At 36.6% G+C, this 25,444-nt stretch overlaps 1 protein-coding gene across 3 annotated transcripts in view; it reads left to right on the top strand.

The window, feature by feature from the left end:
- Positions 1–25,444, top strand: part of BCKDHB (branched chain keto acid dehydrogenase E1 subunit beta) — a 230,650-nt gene that overhangs the window by 128,134 nt on the left and 77,072 nt on the right. Inside the window, exon 9 of one of the 3 annotated variants that reach the window (XM_064360897.1) lies at positions 16,950–17,684. The exons of the other annotated variants lie outside the window; for them this stretch is intronic. Coding sequence (XP_064216967.1) covers positions 16,950–17,021 — 72 coding nt within the window. The 3' untranslated portion in view covers positions 17,022–17,684. Of the gene's footprint in view, positions 1–16,949; positions 17,685–25,444 lie in introns of those variants that run through there. 3 annotated transcript variants of the gene reach the window in all.

The following is a 25,444-nucleotide window of genomic DNA, read 5'->3' as shown; positions in this document are numbered from 1 at the left end:
TTTCTTCCTTCCAAATGGGTATTGAGAAGATTTTAATCTTTTTTTTTATTTTTATTTTTTGAGACAGAATCTTGCTCTGTCACCCGGGCTGGAGTGCAGTGGGGCAATCTCGGCTCATGGTAGCCTCTGCCTCCTGGGCTCAAGTGATTCTCCTGCCTCAGCCTCCCGAGTACAGGTGTGTGCCACTACGCCTGGCTAATTTTTGTATTTTTTAGTATAGACCAGTTTTCGCCATGGTGGCCAGGCTTGTCTAGAATTCCTGACCTCAGGTGCTCTGCCATCCTTGGCCTCCCAAAGTGCTGGGATTACATGCGTGAGCCATTTCACCCAGCCTTATCTTTAAATTACTCGGTAAACAACTGTTTAAAAGAAAAACCTTAGCCACATTACGTTTAACAGAGTTCAACTGAGCAAGTAACAATTCACAAATTCAGCCTGAGAAGCCAGAGTAGGCTCAGAGACTCCAGCGCAGCCAAGTGGTGGAAGATTTAAGGACAGAAAAAGGAAACTGACATAGGGAAAATGGAAGTGAGGTACAGAAATAGCCGGATTAGTTATAGCTCGGCCTTTGCTTTATTTGAACATGGAACTGGCCACCTTTGATTAGCCAAAACTCATTGATTGGCACAATTTTGGCTAGAGTCTGTTTACAACTCTATTGCAGTTATAGTTTACCATGTAAAGAGAAACCTTTAGGCTGAACTGAAAAATATGTAAGGAGGAAGCTTTAGGCTAAACTTGATTTAACACAGCATGTAATATTTGACAACCTTTAAGAGGGGGAATTCCTTCCTGTGTGTTGGAAACACAGTCCTGGATATTGACTTAAGTATGTAGAGGTAGTGTGCATTTCAAAGTGCCACCGGGTGGTAACTGTGGGAATGAAAAAGCCATTGTCTTACTTTAGATAGAGTCTGGTCGACTGCTGTCCAGTAGAACTTTCTGGGATGATAGACATGTTCTTTATTTGTGCTGTCCAATAGGTAGCCCCTAGCTACATGTTACTACCATGCACTTGAAAGGTGGCTAATGTGACTGAGGAAATGAATTTTTATTTATTTAAATTTAAAATTAAATAGCTACATGTGGCTAGTGGCATTATTGGACAGAGTAGGTTCAAATACTTAGGTATCTGGAGTGACTGAATACGTAACAGTGGTAAAATTATACCTTAAAATTGTTTCCTTTAGTATTTCTTTTTCTCTCTCTTTCTCTTTAAAAGTATAAAGTAGTTCAAACATTCAAAAGTATGGAGTATAATACTTTGAATACTCATTTTCCCAGCAGCTAATATTGATAAATTAGAACGTGTTGACTTCTTTGCTTCAGTTCCTTTTAAAGAACTAGAATGTTACAGTTGAAACTCCTTGTATACCTTATTTAGGTGTGGTTTCCTGAATATTGTGTTTATAATTATCTTGCATGTTTTTATACTTTTACTATGTATGTGTGTGTAGTATTGCTTTACATGTTTTATATTTTAAACGTACATGCTTTCTTATTGTTCATCTTTTTCTATTTGCTTGTTTTTGATCTCCATTATGCATATTTTAGAGTTATTCATTCAACAAATTTTTAGACTACCTACTATGTGCTAGACATTGTTCTAGGTTCCTAGGATAAATTATCGAATAAAACAAAGATCCCTTCTTTTCTTGTCATTAATATTTGAACTAGATGAGACAGGCAATAATATTTAATAAACATTTTAAAAAGGAAATTATGCATTATGTTAGAAGGAGACACTATGGGAAAAAGAAAGTAGATTATAGTAAGGGAGTTAGAAATAATTCGAAGGGTAGGGGGCCGATGGCTGCAATTTTAAAGCAATTAGTAAGGGGAGGCCTCATTGAATAGACAGTTGAGCAGATTTTGAAACAGATGAGGGAATTAGCTGTGCAGTTTTCCGGGGGAAAGAATACTCCAGGCAGAGGTAACAGTCAATATAAGGGCCCTATGGTAGAAGTGTGCCTTGAGTTCTTAGGAAACACTAAAGAGTTTTGTGTGGGTGGAGCACTGTTAGTGCTCCTCTGACAGCAGCTGTGTCAGAGGGGACATGAGAGTGTTTGGGGATGGGATGTTAGGACTTGGACTTATCTGAGTGAACTGGGACCATTGTGGAGTGAAGCGATATATTATATTATAGAAGGCTTGATCCGGCTATTGTGTTGGAATACACTGAGTAGAGTCAGTGAGACCAGTTAGGAGGCTCTTGTAGTAATCTATAAGAGAGATGATGGTTGCTTGGCTCAACCAAGGTTCGGAACAGTAGAGGTGGTGAGGGAAGTGTTTAGATTCTAAGTGTTTTCTAAAGGTAGAGCCAGTGACAGATGACAAATGGCAGAGTTTCATTGACAGATTAGGTGTAAGGAGTAAAAAAGAGGAATCAAGGATAACTCAGTTTTTTTGGTCAGAGCTACTAGGAAGGTGCATTAGCTGCTGACTGAAATGAGATGACTGTAAAGATAGAGTATGTGGAGGGAAGGTCAGGAATTGGGTTTTGGCTGTGCTGTATTTCATGTATCTTCTTTGAGTCTGAAGTTTGGGAAACAGGTCAAAGCTGAGAATATACATTTGCAAATCCTCAGCATATAGTGTTATCTGTGAGACTGGACCATGTCACCAAGGGAGTGAATATTGATAGAGAATAGGTCCAGAGAGACAACGTTGAGACACTCCAAACTTTACAAATGAGAGAAGAGACTAAGGAGTGATCAGTGAAGAAGGATGCACAAGGTAATGGAAAATCCTGGAAGCCAGATGGGCAGAAGGTCAGAGAGGAGTGTATGATCAGTGTGCCAAATGATGCTGATAAGGTGTCTTAAGATGACTGCTGAGAACTGAACCACTCACTGGTTTATCAATGCTGAGGTCACTGGTGAACATAACAAGGAAAACGTAAATGGAATGTTAGGGGCAAAAACATGAGGTGCATTTAAGAGAAAATGAGAGGAACTGAAACGCTAACAGAACATTGTTAAGGAGTTTTGTGGCAAAGGGTAGCAAAGAGGATGGTATAGGGTGGTGGTAAAGGTCAAGAGAATGTTGTGATTATTTTAAATCTATACTAAATAAATGAGATAAATAAGAGCATGATGTGAATGCTCCAATACGAACACAGTTCTGAGTAATTTACTCATATCTATGCATATATTTTTTCTAATTTATTTTAACTGCTCATATTCCATTGTATGACTATTTCAAATGGATATTTAAATTGTTTTCTACTTTTCTGTATTTCATACAGTGCTTCAGGGAATATTTTTATACATGTTTTCTTACGTACATATGCAGTATTTCTCTCTGGTAAATTCCTGGGAATGAAACTTCTCATTCCTACATTATCAGTATTTTGAACTTTAGTTGGTATTGTCAAATGATTTTACAGTAGTTGTACCATTTACACGCTCACAGGCAGTATGTGAGATGTCCTGTTGTGATCAATCTGATTGTGTGAAATGGTATCCTACTGGGTTTAAATTTGTCTTTCTGTAATTGCTAATGAGGTTGAACATCTTGTTTGTAAATTTGTTTCCATTTTTCTATTAGGGGAAAATTTTTCTTACTGACTTGTGGATTTCTTTATATTATTTGGCTAAGAAATATTTATGAGTTATATGCAAGTATCCTTTCTCAGTCTGTGGCTCTGTTAATGTTGTCTTTTGATGGACAGAAGTTTTAAGTTTTGTTGTGGTCAAATTTATTCATCTTTTCATTTATGGATTCTACTTTCTCTGTCTCACTTAAATCCTTCCTTATCACAGGATCATGAAGACATTTTAAAATATTTTTGGACAGTTTTAAAGTTTCACCTTTCAAACTTAGATCTTTAATCACACTTGATATTTTTAGGGTGGTTTAAGGTAAGAGCTCTGTTTTATTTTTGATCCTACACCATGCATCTTTTAACATTATCCACTGTACATGTACATGTGGGTTTGTTTTTGGGCTCTCCATTTTATATTTCTTTGTGTCTTTTTAGAACCTTATAATACCTCTCTATGTTAACAATATAGCTTTATAATAAATTTGAATGCCTGATAGGGCAAATCTCCCCAGTTTGCTCTTCTTCAGTTTTTTGGGTGCGGCGGGGGCAGGGAGGGGAGGTGGTATTTTTGGTCTTTTTATTTTCTGTAGGAATTTGAAGATTAATTGTTAAGTGACACATACACACACATACACAATTCAAATTTTGATGGGAATTGTATTTAATTTATAGATAATTTGGGGAATATGGCATCTTGGCAATATTAATTATTCCTTTCCATGAATATTGTATTGTCTTCATTTATTCAAGCCTTCCTGTGTTCTTCATTAATCTTTGCATCATGGGGAATAGAGTGGTGCTGGCTGTTAACCAGGCTGGGGGCTACTCACTAACACCTTTGCTACATCTGGGGTATAATAGTCCAGTGGTAATGGGGCATCAGGCTAAATGGATGAGAATAGATAAAGTATAAAAATTGGGTAGGTTTCCAGAGACCCAAATCAGTCCGGGATAAAGGCAAATGTGTAGTTTGAGTTCAGATTGCCATCAGTAGAATGGTTTGGCAGGTGTAGAAGATTGGTATCTCTCAATCAGGCAAAGGATTCTATCTCTCAATTGAGATAGGATTGAGGCAAACAACTCAGGCATAGAGCATCAGGACTGTATAGCCATATCCCAGCCACAGACTAACTGGACAGTATGGCCAGAATCTAGTCACTAAAAGTCTGGACAATAGGATAAAACAAGGTACGAAGAGACAAAGTAAAAGGGAGTACACCTGGCACTGAGACGGGAAGTAAAGGGATAGTAGGAGAATGATACTAAGCCAGCTCATTCCCAGTCAAAGGCTTATTATGTTTCATTCTTCAGCACCAGTACAAAGATGGGAATATCAGGGGAAATAAACCCAAAGATAGTTGTGTCCCAATCAGGGGGAAGAGGGAAAGAGTGGGGAGCCGTGTGGTTCCTAACAAAGATTGCTCCCTGATGAGGTAATAGAAAGCTGAACCAGTATATAGCTGATATAAGAAGATCCAGTGTAGATAGAAAGAATATCTTAAACTCATGTCTGGATAAAACTAGATTAAATTAAGTATTGTTTGACAACTGCTAAGAATTAACGAGAAAAGTCCTCAAATATCTCTATCTATATAATTTTTGAGTGAGGCTCTCATTCTGTCACCCAGGCTGGAGTGCAGTGGTGTGATCTCTGTTCACTGTAGCCTCGACCTCCAGAGCTCAAGCAGTCTTCCCACCTGAGCCTCCTAAGTAACTGGGACCACAGGTGTGCATTACTGTGCCCAGATAATTTTTGTTTACTTTTTTGTAGAGATGATGTCTCATGGTGTTGCCCAAACAGGTATTGAACTTCTGAGCTCAAGTGATTTTCCCTCTTCAGCCTCCTGAAGTGCTGGGATTATAGATGTGAGCCACTGTGCCTTGCCAACTATCTATATTTTTAAAAATCTCACTTTAAAAGTGTTTCTGTGTAATTGTAGAGACTTAGAATTATGAAGGCTATATTTATGTTTGTCTGTTTCAATAAATAATTTATCTAAAGATGAATCAACAGCTCACTTATCTTTTTATTTCAGTAAACTGAAAATAAGGAGCCACAAGCTCTCAAAGTACCTAAGAGAAAATACATGATTTCTTGAAGCCTGATCAGTAATCCCCAGTCTATAAAATGACAGCAGAAGCCACAGGGTTTTTATGTTAGGAAACTGATTGGGAAACATGTTAAGTATTGATACATAGGAAAGACTGAGGTGTTTGATGACAGATGTAAGTGGAGAAAGGCTGGTGAAGCAGGAGATGGAAGGGCACAGTCTGGAGATTGTGTGCACACATATGTATGTGAGTGTACGTGTACACATGTACGCATGTAGGTGGGTGTGTTAAACCACAACACAACATGACTGGAAGTGTATGTTGTTGTAGAAGTAATAACTAGGCAATGAATGTTTTCAAAAACATGTTAGAAAATTAAGTTTCCTTTTGAGGTAATATCCCACAGAGATTCTAAAAGAGGCTGCACATAAATCACAAAGAGCTCCAACTTAATTATAAGGAAAAAAAAGCACAGTTAAAATTACCCTTAAAAGAATTAGCATACTTTTTTGTTTTGTTGTTATTTAAATAAAGAACAGAATCGTCTTTGCCCTGAGGGAAAAATGGATAGCAGGCAATTGCTCATGTGGCTTGTACTTAATGTATGTGTGCATTTATTATAATAGTGACACATAATGTCTTTTAACAACTCATGGAAGAAATTAGTTTCTTTTCTAGCAAAATGCTAGCCTTGTTGAAGCTGACAAAAGTCATAATGATTTTTGGCTCAATAAAGTAATGATAGCTTGGAAAAAGTAAAGGAGTAAGGCAGCAGAAGAAAGATGTCTGTAACACAACAAATTATTTAAACAAAAGATACAGTGTTTTTTTAATTGGATTCTCATGGAGTGTTGGTCTAAAATATGCTGACCAAAGGCAGTATCTGGAAGAAAGGAACTTTGGATTTCTGAATCATAGTTCTTCCAGCTTGGATTCAATTCAATTCAACAAACTTTTATTGAGCATCTGCTCTGGAGCCAGATGGCCTGAGTGTGGTTCTTGGTTCTACTGTTCTACCTGTTTGTCAGTTTCCTCATCTGTAAAACAGACGTGAAAATAGTAGTTCTTAATCCTCTGTGACTTTTTTTTAAGGATAAACAGTATTTTAGTGTATGTAAAGTACTTAGAACACTGCCACTTTTACACACACAGAAAGTCAAGTGAATTAGAAACTGGAAACTGAAAGGTACTTATACTGTCTTAGTGGGAGAGACAGATAAGAAACCCTACAATTTCAGTAGTATTTTCTTATAATACCAATAACATGTTTATCAAAAGGTTTCTATGGGAACACAGGAATTGAAAAAATAACAACATTAAGGGGATAATTTTCTGGAATAAAATTCATAAAAAGGTTTTCAATAGGAAAAAAAATCTCTCAAAAGCCCAGGAAACAAAAGGTAGAGAAAGTGAGAGGCTGGGACACATTCATTTCTGTCTTTTTGAGCTTCCTTCCTTGCTGGACCTAACACTGCATCTCGTCACCTTTTAGATACTTGGTAAAAACATGATAGAGATCATTTTAAGTTCTGATACTATTTTCATGTGTACTCTCAGTCACAGTATCTAGTTGAGTCTCATGGAATTAGAATAACCAGAATGGCAAACTACTATTCCAAAGTGTAGTGCTCTGTGGTGTTAGGCAAAATATTGACCCCTGGGTTGGATTAGAGCACCATGAAGAAGGAGCAGCACTTTTTATGTCATGGTCCTTCTTTTCTACTCTGTCATTTCTAATGAATTAAGCAGAAGGGAGGCAAGTATTATCCAATTAGAAATAAAAGAGAGTGCCAGGCACAGTGGCTCATGTCTATAATCCCAGCACTTTGGGAGGTCCAGGCAGGTGGATCACTTAAGCTTAGGAAGGCAAGACCAGCCTGGGCAACATGACAAAACACTGTTGCTACAAAAAATACAAAAATTAGCTGAGCATGGTGGTATGTGCCTATGGTCCCAGCTACTCTGCAGAGGCTGTGATGGGACAATCACTTGAGCAGAAGTTGCAGTAATCTGAGATGACTCCACTGCACCCCAACCTGTGTGACAGAGTGAGACTCTATCTCACTAAATAAATAAATGAATGAATGAGAGAAAGGAAGACATTTTAAACCAACATGTAAGAATCACGCTTTAGGAAAATCTTGATATTGTAATAATTTGTGATTCTCTAACCTGTGAAAATTGTAAATTGTTAAGCAATAAAGAGAAAATACATTTGTGGATGTGCAGAAATGTGAGGTTCTCAGTACAGGGGAAACATTGTGAGAAGGAAGGTGTCCATCCAGTCTGTGGTCCCCTGGTCCTCCCTTGCCTCTCCTATGTGTCTCATCCTGCTTAGGCTTTGACCTTTGTCTTCCATGTTATCCTCTGTTGCGATGCAACAATTGGGGCATCTTGTGGTTGACGTTTTAAGGTAAAATAAAGCCATGATGACTCCTTGCTGTTCCATTGGCTGGCCCTGCAGTTCTCCATGCTCACTGTCCCCCTTCCTGCCATTGCTACTACAAAAGTGCTCCAGACCTTCTTTTGTGGGAGGAGACATGAGAATGTTTTTGCATCTTACTGACATCCTACTGAAATCAGGGAAGACAGGGCAGTACAAAGCTGTCAGCCCATTCTACCCTGGCAGACTTCTTCACCATTGCAGCTGTATGCTGTCTACCCGACACTGGCTTACAGGATCGAAAAGGGCTCTCCCAGAGGGTTTCAGAAGCTGAGCACAAGCTCCTAATGGTTGTGGAGACACCCCCTTAGTCTTTCTGAATTTTTTACCATCTTCTATCCAGCCCCATGCTGACACGCACTTGTACACACTTGCACACATATATACACACATATATAGACAAACTTTCACATTCACCCACCCTTCTCCTCTGACATACAGACACACCTTCAAGGGCCCAGATAACATTTAATCTCTAGTTAGACACTTTTGTCCTTATCTCATCCTAGAAGCCAATCAAACTTACCTCCTTTTCTTTGAGGCAGGGAAACTGCTTTAATATTCTGCTATTGCCATATCTATGAGTAACTGTCATATAAGCTCTCAATTCTAAAATTCTGCATGGTCCAAGCCAAATCATTTTGGACCATCGAAAGAAAACCATTTCTCTTTCAAGCTCTTAGCATAGAGAGTGTGGGTTGCAAGACAATTGCTTCTGCAGAGCTAATTTTTAAATTACTATTTGGAAAATTATAACTGAACAATAATGCCTTTGTCCTTGGCTGTATCTGCCTGCCTCCCAAAGCCAAAGCTCTTTCAGCTTTACTGGGTAAAGCAACAAGATTAGTAAGAATAAAAATAAATCAGATAACATTTCAAAAATATTATCCTGTTAAATCTTATTACCTAGACTCAAGTTATATCACACAAGAGAAATACTCAATCAGCTATATCTTTAAGGTTGTCATAACAAATCTGGCTGATTTCCACACATATTTCTAACCAGAATTATTAGTTTTTCAAAGATATGTTGCAGGTGAGCTAATGTTAGATGTAGAAGGGAAACTGTTGATCGAAGTTTAAATTCTGATTCCTCTGCTTCACTTGGATGTCTTTACAATTTATTTAAACTTTCCAAAATCTTATTTCTGAAACAGGCATAACGATTCACGTATGACAATGCTGCGTATTGTCTGTGCTTTTGGATGTTCTCTAGACGGATGTCAGCAGCCAACTAAATTTATTATTAGAGACTTATAGTGAATGGAAATGGCTCCTGAAGTGACCCCTGTTCAGTCCAGAAATAGCAGCTCCTTAAGTAATCACCATTGTGAATTGCTGCTAATGGCTGCATTAGTGGAAGTCTATGTTGTGATGAGGACCACTTTAACATTGGGGTGGTTTTCGTTCTTTCTGCTGCTTAACATTCAGAATGATCCATAGCTGAAGCTAAGTTGCTATTTAAAAATCTACAGTGTTTTGTCAATGGGATTTCCAAGTATTATTGCCTGGTAATTAAAAGACCTGATTGCCTCAGAGTTTTTCAAAGAATAAAATAATACATGTGAGTGTTGCAAACTTCAACTGTATTTGAATGTTAGGTGGTTGTTATTAATTTTTACTAACTCTCACTGTACTCTATTTCTCCCTCATCTGGTTTTCCTGCTCTCTCTTCAATGCTTTGGGAAATTCATGTTCATAAAGCTTGATTTTTAAATGAAACAATTTTTTCTCAGAGTCAGCACCCCAGTGTCCAAGGTCATCTGTTGTCTTAGTGTCTTTTCTACTGTTGAATCTGTGTCTTGAGGCTTCTTTGGTTCTTTTTGGATCTGTGATTGTTTTTGTTTTCTGAACATGGAATATATTTCCAGTTATGCTGCTTTTTTATACTGACCTACATTCTGCGCTGCATGGTTTTGTTCTGTTTTGCTTTTCTCTAGTATTTTTTGAGCTTAGAGCTTATTTTTATCATTTATAAATTGGTTGGAAAACAAGATTAATTGACTCAGTATTCAACATTTGAATCAAGTGAAAATTATGTGCAAAATACAATGGTATTGCCGGGATATGATATGAGCCCAGAATGCCCAGGTTTCTGGCTTGACTACAGGATCAGTGGTGCTGTTATTCACCAAGACTGGCACTACAGGAAGTAGAGCTGAAGTAGAAGGGAGAGTGAGGCAGAATAAGGGGATGATAGACAATTGCTGTTAGCTTTGCATGGGGGAAAGTTTGAGGTATCCCAGTGGCTGGTGTGATAAGTTAGAGAAGCTCTCACTCCAGGTGGCAGATCTGGGTATCATTAATATAAAGACAGTGATGGAAGCCAAAGGAGTGAATCAAAGAGAGTGGAGATGAATTCCCTTTGAATGATCACCAGGCTTGCCATGTTCTTCTGTAAATAGATACCCTGGTTGGAAGTGTGTGTGTGTGTGTGTGTGTGTGTGTTGTGTGTGTGTGTCCCAGAATAGCAGTAGTAATGTGGAGGTATGTATGTCTTTAAGGTAATTGGTAGGCTTCCTGTAAACTACAGTTTTAAAAATGATTGACAGTCATAGGCTAGAACTTCTCAATCATGATACCATGTATTTATAGTTTGTTTATTGTGGGGCTGTTCTGTGCATTGTAGGATGTTTAGCAGCATCCCTGATCTCTACCCACTAGATGCTAGTAAGCTCTGCGCACCCAATCGTCATCCCCAGTTGTGGCAACCAAAAATGTCTTTAAACATTGCTAAATGTTCCTTAGGCTAGATAATGCCACCTGAGTAAGTTCTTCTCTGAATTTATATACAGCATTTTGGGAGGAGCCACATTAACTTTTGTGTTCCAGAATAGTTGAAAAACACACTCACGTCTGCAGTTATCCTGACTCATATTTAGGAAGCAGCTTACTCCTCCATCCTGGAGGATCAATTGAGTACTTTTACCATTAAAAAAAATCCTTTGCTGTACATAAAAGTACAGATAGCTGCTAGCTTCAAATCAAATTTCGTTTTACTTTATGTGTATATGATATATAAATAAAAAGGAGTTACCAGGACATGTTGTACTCCAAATAGTGAAATAGCCTGTAGTTATGACTTAGTCATTTCAAAGGAATTGCTGTCACTTCTTTATGTGTCAAACACATTTTAAGGCAGACCAGCTCAGAGTACTCTTGGGGTGGAGGTAAAAGGGTGGAGTCCAAGTGATAACATGAACCTTTCAATAGTGATTTGAATGTAAAAAGTTTTAAGCATAAGAGCTAGTGCTTAATATTTTTAAACTTCATTCTTGTTTATAAATTTCATAAAGCAAAAGAATATGAGAGTAATTTAATTACCTGCCATGGAAGCTAAATTACAGCTTAAAAACCTCCTCTTAAAATAACTCAAGTTTTAACGAATCATTTATAAGGTATGTTGTGGCGTTGTTGTAAGCACCTGACTGAATGTTTGTTGTTCTGAAATAATGCTATTATTTATTCTATTAGAATGTAGACTCTGTGAGGGAAAGGGTTTTGCCCATTTTCTTCACTTTTCTTTCTCCATGTCCCACACTTCCTTCATATTTCAGTGCACAGTGGTGTAGAGTGTGAGCTGGCTTGCAGCCTGAGAGAGCAGTTAGTACCTTGTTTTAGTTGGTTCTGCTTCTTCTCTGACCTCTGCTGGCCTCCTCAATAGCCACTGCCACTACCCCACAGGCAACATCTTTGATATTCTGGTTGGGGAGATAACTGAAGCCTAGGAGTTTAGATTAGGGTGGTATCACTTCTTCTCACAGATGAATCTTTACTTCTGGCATTTACTCCTAACTCTAAAAAAATTGTGGTATTAAACATTTTATATGACTCCTAGAATTATGGCTTAGAATTCCAGCCTCTGTCTCAATCTTTTTCTATCAAATGAAGGAAGAAAAAAAATGAATTCTAGCTTTTGCAACATGTATTCAGTCTACACTCAGAGGTTAATTCCTACTTTCCCAAATCGTGGTCACAGCCCTTGATCGACAAAAATGGGAAGGAAAAGGGAGAGGGAGAGAAGAGTTTTTTTTATCTTGAAGACAGGAAGAGTCATATCTGGAGAGCTGAGGAAGGTGGGAGGCCTCTTCTGTGTACTTCTGTTGTCACTTGAATGGAATGACTAAGGCCATTTTGAAACCCGAAACTGCATTTTATTACTGAATGCAGAATTGGGTTTGGGATCATCCAGGCTTATACAACATAAGGGGAAGATGGAGTGACTATAGTATGGCAAGTATGAATCTATCTTGTGAGAGTCCACATGGTACAGTGGATACAGCAAGCTTATCTAAGCTCAATTACTGCTTCCATGTATATACTTGGGCAAGTCACTTAACCTCTCTGGTCCTAACCCCTCATCTATGAAGCCTACTTAGGGTTATGAAGCTTTAATGTAATTATGATAAAGGGGCTTAGTAGTTATAGAAGCAATTGTTATGGTTTAAATGGTGAATGAATAGATTGTTTATTGGCTTAGGAATTATGTGATAACTATTCAAGAATTGTTCTTTTGGTCGTTCTGGGAGATTAGGATTCTTATTTGGCCTCACTACTGACTAGATAGTACTAATAGTTAAGTCATTTAACTTTTTAGACCCTGGATTCACTTTATTCACAACTGTTGAAGTTGAGGATCTTTCATTTGGTAAGCTTGGGAATTCTATTTTGTTTTGCTATTTAAAAACCTAGGTCTCTTGTTGTTAACAATACCTCTGTTAAGTAAATTGAGTTCTGACTCATCTGCTGGATCTAAATAGCCATGGGAATGTGAAGCTTTTCACAAATAATACTATGATTTTTCAGATAAGTACATGCAAATAGAGCCAATTGCTTAATTGATATTTTACAATTATGTATTAAAGCATCCTGTTCAAGGTTTGAGGACAGTATAAATTAATTTAAAATGTCTAGTGAACACAGCCTATCACAGGGATATGGGAAAAGGCAAAATTCTATTAAGATATTATTTTTAACTGAATGTTCTTCATTTCCAAGCAGTCTGTTCCTAAAAGGGGTGTAAATCATGTGTCTGTTCTGTGCTTAGAATTCTCTCTTTCTGCCATTTGTTTATTGTATAAACCAAGAAGATGATGTATTATCAAGAGACAACTTCTATTCCCAGCCTAAATTTTCAAATATTATTCATCCTCTGTTCTCATGAAAAATTACTTTTAGTGTCTGATACTAAAATTACTTTTAGTATCTTTGTCTTTTAGGTATTTCTGTTTGTGTATAGTATTTGCAGCAACTAAACATCAACAGCTGGTTTGTTCTCTCATTTTTTTCATGGTAATGGGAGAGAGTTAAGTTATTAAGAATCAAATCTGACATACAAAAATACTTTGAACATGAGCTGTGTACAAATTTATTGAGTTATTAACTTACTGGACATTGCTGCTGCTGTGGGGACTTTATCATATAAATTTAAAAACTACTATAAACAAATGGAGAATATGAATCGACACAGAAAAAAAGCTCAATTTTATGCCAAAGTGATAGCTAGCACTATAGCATGCTTACTGTAGGCAAATACGTTAAGAGCTTTGTGTGCATTATTTCATTGAAGCCTCCTAACTATGCTACTTGGTTGGGTATTATTAATCATTTTTATAGATGAAGAAGCTGTCTTAGACAGCTTAAGTAATTTGCCCATGTTCACACAACTAGTGAGCAGAAGTGCTAGGGATTGAATCCAAACCACCCGATTGCAAAGCCCATGGTGAAGTTGCATTTTAAAGTAACAGAAATTTCCTTCATACAACACTGTGTTTATTTATTTATTTTTCTATCAAATGATGTGGCAAATTGAGAGATTTCTGGAGAAATTCAGGCCCAAACAATGTTATCGCTGAGATCATTCAGATTATTTTCAACATTAGCATTTAATGAGTAAGACTGTGTCTTAAACTGAACATATTTATAAAAGAATTAGAGGAAGGTAACTTAATTCTCCATTCACTGGTGTCTTAGTTGTAAAACCACATTTTGAAAAGGTTGTTGGTCATAAGTTATTTTAACACCTTTTCCAAACTTAATTTTCTGAAGTTAATAAAATGCTCAGAAAAATTTAGATTGTTTAAAAGCAGTGAATGAACTAAAACCTAAGTAAAGCTCTGTACTTTGCATACATATGGTCACCATCTAAGATGGTTACTCATCCTTGAAAGGATAATGTTTAAAATAATATTTAAAATAATGTAAACCTAATTTCTCAACATTGGAATTTTTACTAAGTGTAATTATATATAAATCTGATACTGTCTTACTACAAGAGATACTGAGTGACATAAATATTAAGCATAAATGATTTAATTGGACTTTTAAAATCTACTCTCCCACAGTTAAAAGTCAGTTAAATAGGTTGTTTGTAAAATTCTTTATAGTCTAGATTTCCTTCTTCTTCCTTCTCTTTCTTCAACCCCTCCTCCGTCAGCATCATAGTCATGATCATCATCATCCCCATCACCACTGTCATCATAATCATCATGGCTATCTTTTACATTGTTTTCCTCGTGACATCTGCATCAGTAATTTAACTGTAAGCAATGTAAATTAAGGAGCAGTTTATTTGGAAAGATAGCTTGTAGTTTTTAGTTTGAGGACAACCTGAAGAACGAGGCCTTGTAGAGCTGCGCCGAGACAGGCGGCTAGGCTTAAGATGCGGGATAGATGTCAGCAGATATTGATCTCTCAGGATTAAGGTCCCTTGGTTGAGCTCTGGGGCAGAGGGACCGGTCTAGTTCTGTAACAGCAGTGTGCAATGGAAATGTTAAATTTTTTGTGTGTGGTAAGACCTACAAACATCTAGGAAGCACCGTAGAAGAGGAGGAAACAGCAGATCTAGAGGGGAAGGTTGCAGAAAGCAGTAGATGGTCTTTTCAGGTTTCACCATTGAGGCAAATCAGTTTTTGGATCTTGTACACACATGTTGTTTAATCATGCGTTAGGCTTTCAGGAGAGTTTTATTTATTATTCTTGGGCTATGTATCCATTCTTTAGTCAAGGGAATGTGGTATTCTTTGATTGACAGCCCCTCCAACATTTTATCTTATTAGGAAGGCATAAACTTCCAAAGGAAAAATTACCTAAGGAGAAGACATGGATGATAGGCAAAAAAGCAACATGCTATGTCATATCACTTTACTGTGCATAGAAATAATAAATAAAAATGAAATTTTTCCTTTGATATAGTAGTCACAGGAGATCTTTTGCCCTAAATTCATAGCTATATTAATAGTGTTTTTCTGAATATTCTATAGTTTTTTTAATGACCCTTGGTGAAAGAAGATTTTTAACTATAACTTGTTTTTAATCCTACAGAAGAAGATAATAAGTTTTAGCATTTATAGACCACTAATTTTTCATGGCTTTTGTATTTTAAATGTTATTATTAAAATAGAAATTTAGGTCTACAGAACTTGAATTAAATTGTCTTTATGCAACATTTCATAATAAATTATATGCTGAAATAATTATAATCATTACTTTATTACAAAATAACTTTCTGGGATGTTGTATCAGCATTAGTGTTTATGTTTTATTGGGACATGTGCAATGTGCCTCAGATGTCAACAAGGATGGACATCAAATCACCATTTCCCTTTTTATAATCAACTCTCAAAAGGTGAAAATTTCCCCTCTGATTTGCTGGTATCCTAATATATTATTAGTTTATTTATTTTATTATTTTATTATGATTTACTTTATTTCTATTTTATCCTGATTGTGTCCCCATCTCTCTTAAGGTACCTATTCTTTTTTCATGTCATAGTTTTTTAATAAGATTCTTTTTGAGAATTTAAATGTTTTCCCTCTAAATTCTGTATTATGAAGTGTGATTGTAATGTGAGTGATTTTTAAAGTTGTCTGTACACTGATTTTTAAAGATAATTCCAGCAGCTTGGGTACAATGGCTCATGCCTGTAATCCCAGCACTTTGGGAGGCCTAGGCAGGAGGATCACTTGAGCCTTGGAGTTTAAGACTAGCCCAGGCAACATAGTAAGACCTCATGTCTACACAAATAAAAATAAAAGAATTAGCCAGGTATGGTGATGCCCACCTTTGGCCCCATCTACTCTGGAGGTAGAGGTTGGAAGATTGCTTGAACCCAGGAATTCAAGGTTACAATGAGCTATGTTCACACCACTGCACTCCAGGCTTACTGACAGTAAAATCCTGTCTCTTTTCAAAACAAAACAAGACAAAGAAGACCAAGGAAAGCCAGAAATCCCCAGAAACTGAGAGAGGCATGGATGATTTCCCTCTCAGAGTCTCTGGCAAGGAAATAACTCTGTTGACACCTTGATTTTGGAATTTTGGCCTCCTGAACTGTGAGGGAATACATTTCTGTTATCTTCAGTCAGGTGGATGGATGGATGGATAGATAGATAGATAGATAGATAGATAGATAGATTAGATAGATAGACAAACAGATAATCTCTTTATATGTAACAAAAAGATCATTCCCCTTCAAATTTCCCAAAATGTGTGAAACAAAAGCTTCATTGTTAGAACAATTTTTTCTCTGGGTGTTTTGAAGAGGAATGTTCGTTGTTTAAAAATGAGTCTGATTACATTGTCACCACATGTTATATCTGCTTTTTCCATATACTTAAAAAAATGCGTTTAATAATCTCCTGCATTGTATACTTTTTGAAGACAGAGCCCAAGTCTTATTTGTTTTGGTTTTATACCTTATTGTACTTTTGCTATCAGCACAATGTAGTTTATAAACTATAATATGGAAAAGAGATAAGTACCATAATTAATTATGAGGACTATAATATACTAATTGCTGTTAATATTTTCAAAATCTATTAGAAGTAGGAAAGTTTCTATTGTTTTCCAAAAATGAATCATCCATGACGACCTTTCATAATTCATTCCTTTGTTTCCATTGATAGTGGCTTCTACTTTACTGTGTTTTAAACCATTTTAGTATTAAATTCTCAAATACTTTCATTTACAAAAAATAAAAGGACAAAAATTCATCAACACCTGTGAAAAGAAGAGAAAAAAAGAAAAAAATTAAGATAGCTACAAACAGCTTATCAGTAAGGAATCTGCTCTTATCAAAGAGCAAGCAGTGGGAATAAATAAATTGGAGAAAACAATCAGTTTTCCGTGTTATAGGAATCATACAACCAGAGGATTTTACCACTGTCTTATAACATATGGGGATGCAAGCCATGAGTTTGGCTCCATGTGATTAGAGAGCAATGGAAATTTAGTTTCCCCAATTGGAATTTCCTCTGGACTATATCATAGCCTCCTGAGCATAAAGAATATGCCTAATAAACTGTGTTTAATGTTTCTTATTTTTTTATTAGAGAAATCTGAAGGGTATAAAGATGTCAAATGGCACTAAATGTCCTAGTCACTAAAGTTATTTTTGAACAACTGATAAGACAAAAAGCCAGCAGCAGAAATTTGACTACTGGTTTCTGGTGGCCTGACTGTGCCATTAGGGAAGTGATTTGTTCCCTGGTGCTATTTACCTTTGGTTATTTTCCCCTACAGGCTGAAAGCTCTATAATATGCTTGTCTCTGAATTGAGAAACTGTTCATTTCCCTTTGGATCATCAAAGTGGCTGCAAATAATAAACTTAAGTCAATAAGACGAAGAGTTAGAAAAAAAATGATCCATGTTATTTAACTTCCTCTCTTAAAGTCACATTTATATATATTTGCATGCTTTGTGTGTATATGGTCATGCATCACTTAACGACAGGAGTACATTGTGAGAAACATGTTGTTAGGCAATTTTGTTGTGCAAATATTACCGAGTGTACTTACGTGAACCTAGAATCTGGATAGCCTACTATACACCTCGGCTATATGGCATAGCCTATTTACTGTTCCTAGACTACAAACGTGCAGCATGTTACTGTACTGAGTATTGTAGGCAGTTTTAACACAATGGTAAGTATTTGTGTGTCAAAACATATGTAAATATAGAAAAGACACAGTAAAAATACGGTACAATAATCTTATGAGGCCGCTGTGATACATGTGGTGCATTGTTGGCCAAAATTTTGTTATGGGTGCATAACTGTATATACATATGTATATGTAAAGTTGTTTGACTATCTAAGGAAAATTTGATCCAAATTCATAAAATCATCCATTTTTATGAAGCTTTTTTTGTGCTTTAGCTCTTTATTTGGAAAGTAAACTGTCTCCTGGTAGCTCTCGATGGTTTAATTGGTTACCACTTTTCTCTGTGCTGGTGAAATCTAGTAGCTCCTTATTCGTCTAAGCAGAATATACTGCGTTTGACATCTTATGTTGGGTTAGCTTTTTAGTCATGAGGTATAATCGTTAATAATATTTAGCCATAATAAATGCAGTCATCTCACAGTACATGTTTTAAAAAATAGCAACATACGGTTCAAAACAGAGACTTCTAATTATACAATTATGGAGTCACAGGAAAGGATGTTTTCAAATTTGTATACTTATGGTTGTATTCTAAAATCTAGTAGTTTCCTGATGCAGTTTTATAGTTTTCTATCATCATTTACACATATTATATCCACATTATTAGAATAAATTTGCTTACTGGAGTTACAGCTTCCTTAATGTTATTTATGTGAGACTTCTTTAAAAAGAGGAAAAAATCATAATGTTTAGCCTTTCTACAAATTAATCTATTGAATATTTGCTGTACACTGATGCCCTAAAGTACAGCAGTGAAAAAACAGTCTGTCCTGTCATGAGGCTTCTAGTCTGATACTGGACTGATTCACCACTTTTGGTTTAAAGTCCTAGTTTCTCTTGTCTTTAATGTCTGTCTGTCTGTCTTCCTCTTCTTTCTCTGTGAATACACACACACACACACACACACACGCACTATATATATATATACACACACACACAGACGTACACTTATACATATGATACTATATATTGTCTATGTGTATGTATATATAAATATATTCTTTAAAGATCTACAATTCATATATATTAAAGATATATAACTCATGTATATCTTTAATTAAACATATATATTTGTATATATATTTAAACATATATGAATGTATGTTCATTAATATATATGAATGAATAATGTAACAGTATAAGTATCTTGTTTGGGATAATACATATGTATTAGTCAGGCTTCTTCAGAGAGATGGAATCAAGAGGTGAATAGATAGATAGATGAGAGGGGATTTATTAAAAGGATTTTTTTCATGTGCTTATGGAGGCTAAGTCCTATGACAGGCTGACTGTAAGCTGGAGATTCTCGGATGCTGGTAGTAAGTCTCAGACTAAGTGTAAAGGCCTCAGAACCAGAGAAGACAATGGTGTTACTCTGAGAACCCAGGGGCGAGGGAGTAGGGAGGTGACACTGATATAAGTCCTGGAGTCCAAAGGGCCAGAGCCTAAAGTTATTGTCCAAGGACAGAAGAGGAAGGGTGTATCCCAGTCCCAGCAAATAGATGGCCACATTTACCTTTTCTCTGTCTTTTCTTCTTTGGACTCTCAGCATATTGGATGGTGCCTGACTGCAATAAGGACAGATCTTCAAGTTGATAACTCAAATTAACCATCACAACATATATGTGTGTGTGTATTTTATATAGTTTTTATTGTAAATTCTATAAATCAAGACATTGTTTACGTATAAGAATAACACATTAAGAATTTTAATTCTGCCTTTATGTTGTACTATATATCCTAAGTTTCCCAGTTAATGTTCTGGTTCTGTAATATGTCTGTTACATTAATTTTTTTCCCAGAATCTTTCTTTTGTATTGTTTAAAACAAAACAAAACACAGTAACTGACAAGGCACTGTTTCTGCTGAAAAGCTCAGAAGCATTCAGAAATCACTGACAGGTTCTGTTTTCACCAGTTTCTCATCAGCTTTTAATAGTTCAGGTGCCTGAGGAGTAATGGTCATCAGGCTGAGTCAGGGATTCATATTTTCAGGGGCTTGAAGAGGCAGTGGGTTGAGACACTCTCTTTTCTGTTTAGAAGGTACCAGAGGAAATATTCAACAAAATTTTCTTATTCTTACTTAAAAAACATCAACTTTGTAAACATCTTTTCATCACTGGCCTGTAGTTCTGTTGAGTAAAATGTTCTAAAGCAGTAAACACTGGGTCTGATGCCATTGAGATTAAAGGTAAGGATCAGGGGAGCAGCCCAAGGGGGCAGGCTGCCCAGATGGCTCCAATGCTCCCTCAAGCACCAGGAGAGTGAGTACCTGCCTTTTCCCAGCTCAAGCTTGCTGATTCGGGGACTACTATCTAAACAGTGATCCTGATGAGGGGAGTAGACAATGCAAGGTGTGTACATGTGTAATATATCAATGTACCTTGATATATTATTTGATGAGAGTTAGTAGAAAAAGCATCCATTGCAGCAGCACTCATACATTCTATCACTGATGTTCAAGTTAACAACATGAAGATGTAAGTTATATTTTTCACCTTTATACTGTAACTCTTGGGGTTATAATTTTCTTCCAAAATTTTTCTTCCAAAAAACTCTTCCGTAGTTCTTTCTTTCAAGCTATAGAGTGCCTACACTCTATGCCTCTAGTTACAGTTTGCTGTTTTATTTACAAATGTTTTTTCCTCAATATGAGGCCATTGCTGTAAGATGTCCTGGCATAGGGAGTGGTATCATATTGTGGTTTCTAAAAGTGGTCCTGAAACAGCTCAGTATTGAATGCAATGTGGATATACTTATTAATGTTAATCTCCCCACTTAATTTTATTGAAAAACCTGACCTTTGACATTTTCCAGATTGGATATTGGACTCTGCTGGTTGAAGTTTATTGAGAATTTGGAGATTTATGTCTTGAATGTCTTTCTCCAGCCAATCTTTCCTTTCCACTGTCTTGCTTACTGATCAGCAGCTTGCTGCTGCTCCAGGCCAGCTACAATATTATGGTTTCAGTGTCAGTCATGAGGAGTCAGTTGTCTTCTGATTTCAGAATTATGGTTGGCTGTACCAGTGTAAAGTGATACGCTTTGGCATCATACAGTTGTAGGATCAGGGAGCAATAACATTGAAAGCTATGTTAAGATTCCACCCTCATAGAGGTTTCCTGGTTACATTTGAGGCTGTGGTTTAAAATACATGAACTGCACACAGTGTAGGTAAGTAAGTGTGAGAAGCGTGCATTTATATATATAACCACATGTATTTATAGGTCATACAATTTTGTAGTAGATGTGAGAAATTGTCATTTTTTTTTTTTTAAAGACAGATTTATGAATGATTTCTTAAGTTATTTGGGACTCTAGGTAGCCAAAAGAATAATGGTACCCTAATAAGTTTCTTTTAACTTATTGGAAAATAATGATGACATTAGCCATCATCAGAACTAAAGGGCTACTTTAAAGTAGATTAAAAAACATCAATTTATATGCTTGTTAGAGATTAATTTATGATGAGTAAAGCCCCGAACCCAAATCTTAATTTTATTTTTGAATATAGTTAAGATTTGCCAAGTGAAGGCAGAGGTGTAGGTAACCTCAAGGCCCATGACAGTAGTGATGGTGAGGAGATGAGGAGATAAATATCTACAACCCAACCCCACACCATGACTCTATGAAAAGAACTTCCTAGTCTTATCTTCATTGTTTAGGTCTTTGGATTTTCCAGCCCCTATTTTGTATGGGTCCTGAATTAAACCTGGTTCCTTTCATGGTACAACCTTTATTTTCTTCCTCTGCTTTAAAACATTGGTTGTGGGTTTTTACTTCCTCTTCATACCTGTTGTTACACTAGTTTTAGACACCACTCTCACCGCTAGTTGCCTGGACCAGCTGCCAATACTGATGGCCAAAATAGGCAGTTTAGTAAAAACTGATGGTAGGGGTATGTGTGTGTATGTGGTAATAAAATACAGTATTACCATTTATCTTTTATGTAATGTTTTTAGAAAACTATATTTTGGATAAACTTACTAAAACTTCTTTTAGTCAATAAAACTGCATATCATCTATTGCAGGTGTTCTTGGTACAACATTTCTCCTATGAGGGACTAAAAAAATTGTTGGGTCTCTTGAAACTGGAAACAGACTCTCACTCTTTCAGTAGTATACAAACACACTGGAGGGCTCACTTTTACCAGGAGTGCTTCAGAAGTATGGTACATCACCTAGTGCAATATGGGGGAAAGCTTCAGAGCCATAGAATCCTTTTTCCTGCATATTTAAAATTCCAAATGCCATAATCGTCCACTTATGTCATTTTGGAACATATAGCAGGACTACTGAACACTTAAATTTTCACATTATCTTGGATAGTTCATTGTTTTTCTGGGGTTTAGGAACACGTGGTGAAGACATGTCTCAAATTTCTTTCTTTTGAACCACTGGGTCTGCTTTGCTCAATGTAACTTTACAACAAAATGGATGTTTATACTGGTAAATATCCACAAAGTATTTGGGAAGGCCAGAATGGAAGTCTGCCTAATTCAGTGTATAATTTTGTGGGCAAAGATAACGTAACAGAAAGTACATCTTGATATTTGGGGAAAAAATATCGTTTTGCCAAAGATGTTTCCTTAAAGTATAGGTTGCAAACTCTTGGACAGAATCTGGCCTGGGGAGACATGTTTTGCTTGGCTTTCACAGTATTAAAAAAAAAAGTAAACCGGAAATGAGTTTGGCCCCCTAAGTCAGAGACTGTGTTCTTTGGTTGTCCACACCACCTTCCACTGCTTATTGCCTTTGTTATTCCTATTAATCTTGGGGTCATGAGTTAATTGTCTTGTGACTCTTGCTAAATGAAAGCTGTTAGCAGTCTGTGATTTGTGTACCTCATCCTTTTAAGTTGCTGTCAGACTGGGAAGATGAAATTCCTTTTCTTCCCCTTTCTTCTTATTCTTGTTAGCTCCAGTTCCAGTTTGGACAATAGCAGGCTTCAGGTGGACTTTGGAAAAGGACAAATGGAAGGATGGGAGGAAAGCCCCTCTGTGCTCTCCAGCATGGTCAGTGGTCCTTGGCTGTCAGAAGGGATAGAGAGAACCAAGGGAAAGCCTCCTCACTGTCAGTCTGTGGCCAGGGGAGGAGGAGCAAATAAAACTTGCTACTCACCTTGCCTTCCTGTCTGCTTGCTTCTTGCCCATGTATTTTGCAGACATTTACAGCTGAGGCCAGTTTATCCCTACTCATTCATTCAGCAAATAGTTTTGAGGTCTGCTGAATGTGGAACGTCATATACCCTGCCAGCAGTAGGCAGTGGGGGAAGATACAATGAAAATAAAACATGAATTCACTACTGTCATGGGTTTGCATCTCATGAATGTGGTTTTAGCTGCTTTGTAAGACTCTCACATTTCATCTGTATCCTTTCTCACCCAGCCGTATTGTCGCCTTAGAATTATTATTCTTATTTCTTTTCTTTTCTTTTTTTTTTTGAAACAGAATCTTGCTCTGTTACCCAGGCTAGAGTGCAGTGGCGTGATCTTGGCTCACAGCAACCTCCGCCCCTGGGGTTCAAGCGATTCTCCTGCCTCAGCCTCCTGAGTAGCTGAGATTACAAGCGTGTACCACCATGCCCAGCTAATTTTTGTATTTTTGGTAGAGACGAGGTTTTACCATGTTGGTCGGGCTGGTCTCGAACTCCTAACCTCGTGATTTGCCTGCCTTGGCCTCCCAAAGTACTGGGATTACAGGCATGAGCCACCATGCCCAGCCTATTATTCTTATTTCTTAAAGGGTATCTCTTCTGTTGAGAGTACACAGTGGTTGCTTAACACTTTCTTCTGGATGTCAAGTAGATTATTTTTAGAGGCCTGCTTTTTTTTTTTTGAGTGATCAGGATAATTTTCAGCATTTTTTTTAAATAGGCTCCGTTTGCTTTAGTCTATTTTGCTTCCTTTGCTGATCTTTGAATAGGGCGATATCAGTTTGTACAGGCTCATTTGCCCATAACCAGAGTGTGGGTTCTCTTTGCTTCCACTCTCAATTTGTTCGCTGGGGGAATCTCCTACTCAGATTTCCATCCAAAGGGTAGGAAGTTCAGTTCCCAGCTTGATCTCTGGTGTAGAAGCTCTGCTGTACAGGTAAGGTCTTCTTCTATGCTGCCAGCTTTCCACTTGTTTTCTCTGCTATTGAACCAGGGGTCACACACTAAAGGGCCTGCAGAGATTAGACAGATGAAACAAAATTAGTGAAGCAGTATGCAACCTATGGTAGCTGTGGACAGGACTTAAAGGCAGTATTTCTAAAGTGCTTTGTCTCTTTAAGTGGAATTTGCCTATGACCAAATATGGTATTTGGGTCTTTAGTATGAGGCCCTCACACTAAAACAGTGTTTCTTAAATTTTTCTGACCCTGGTATCACACAAACACACACATGCACACACTTATGACTAAACCAGAAGTCCAGTATTTTACATATTTCGGAGTATTCTGAGAATAAAGTCTCAGAACTGAGATTCCTTATTTCAGGGATTTGAACATTTAGTAGCTTTTGGCAAATATATTCCCAAAATATTTCTTTAAAGACTTAGGCCAGTTTACATTGCCTATGGCAATGTAAGGAAGATTTTAACTATATACCTTTGTCAGAATTTAAATTTAAATTATTTTCTGAAATTAATTGGTGAAATGCCACTTTATCCTTATTTTTAAACTGATTTTAAAAAATTAGTAGAGCAATAGAACATTTTCTTTGTTTAGTAGTGGTATTTTCTCTTTTATAAGAATTAGTTATTTTATTGATAGACAATATAGCAAAATGACCAACTTTTTATCATAAAGTAAGCCAAGCACAAAATCTTGGATCACCCCTCAAAAAAACAGAAGACTATCATTCACAACCTAAGCTATTGTAAGTGTATTTCACTTCTTCTGGGATAATGGCCAGAAAATGTTACTGTTGTAGTCCTTGTCAATGAAAGCATTACAGAATAAAGAATTGTAAATCAAATAGGAATGCATTATTGATATTTTTGTGCATTATAAGGAAAGAAAATTACTGAGCCTTTTTTTCCTGAACAAAAGGATTTAAACCTAGATAAAAAATGGTTTTTAAATATTAAATTGCATTTCTGGAGAACTGTTATTATATCTTCTCACTGATATCCTATTAGCAATAATATAATTTTTGACCTTAAGAGTTTTGTGCCTCTGTTGTGCCACTGCTCTCCAGCATGGGTGACAGACCAAGACCCTGTCTCAAAAAACGAATAAAACACAATAAATTTCTGTGCCTCTGTATTCCTACCTTCTCTATTAAATAATCAATGACTGTTTTATGGGCAAATAATACTATTTCTGCTAAATTTTTCCTGAATCCACCTGTCATATTAATAACTTAAATACATAATTAAAACCATGTGATGATTGGTTTTAATGAAGATATATGTTATGTATTTTATTTCTCTCTGTGCCATCTTAGTTATATATACTAAAAAAGATGTGTAATT

This window comes from Aotus nancymaae, unplaced genomic scaffold (genome assembly GCF_030222135.1).
Source record: "Aotus nancymaae isolate 86718 unplaced genomic scaffold, 86718_ANA_hifiasm-v0.15.2.pri h1tg000040l, whole genome shotgun sequence".
NCBI lineage: Eukaryota > Metazoa > Chordata > Mammalia > Primates > Aotidae > Aotus > Aotus nancymaae.
Note: the sequence above shows the minus strand (reverse complement) of the source record. Positions and strands in the feature narration are given on the sequence as shown.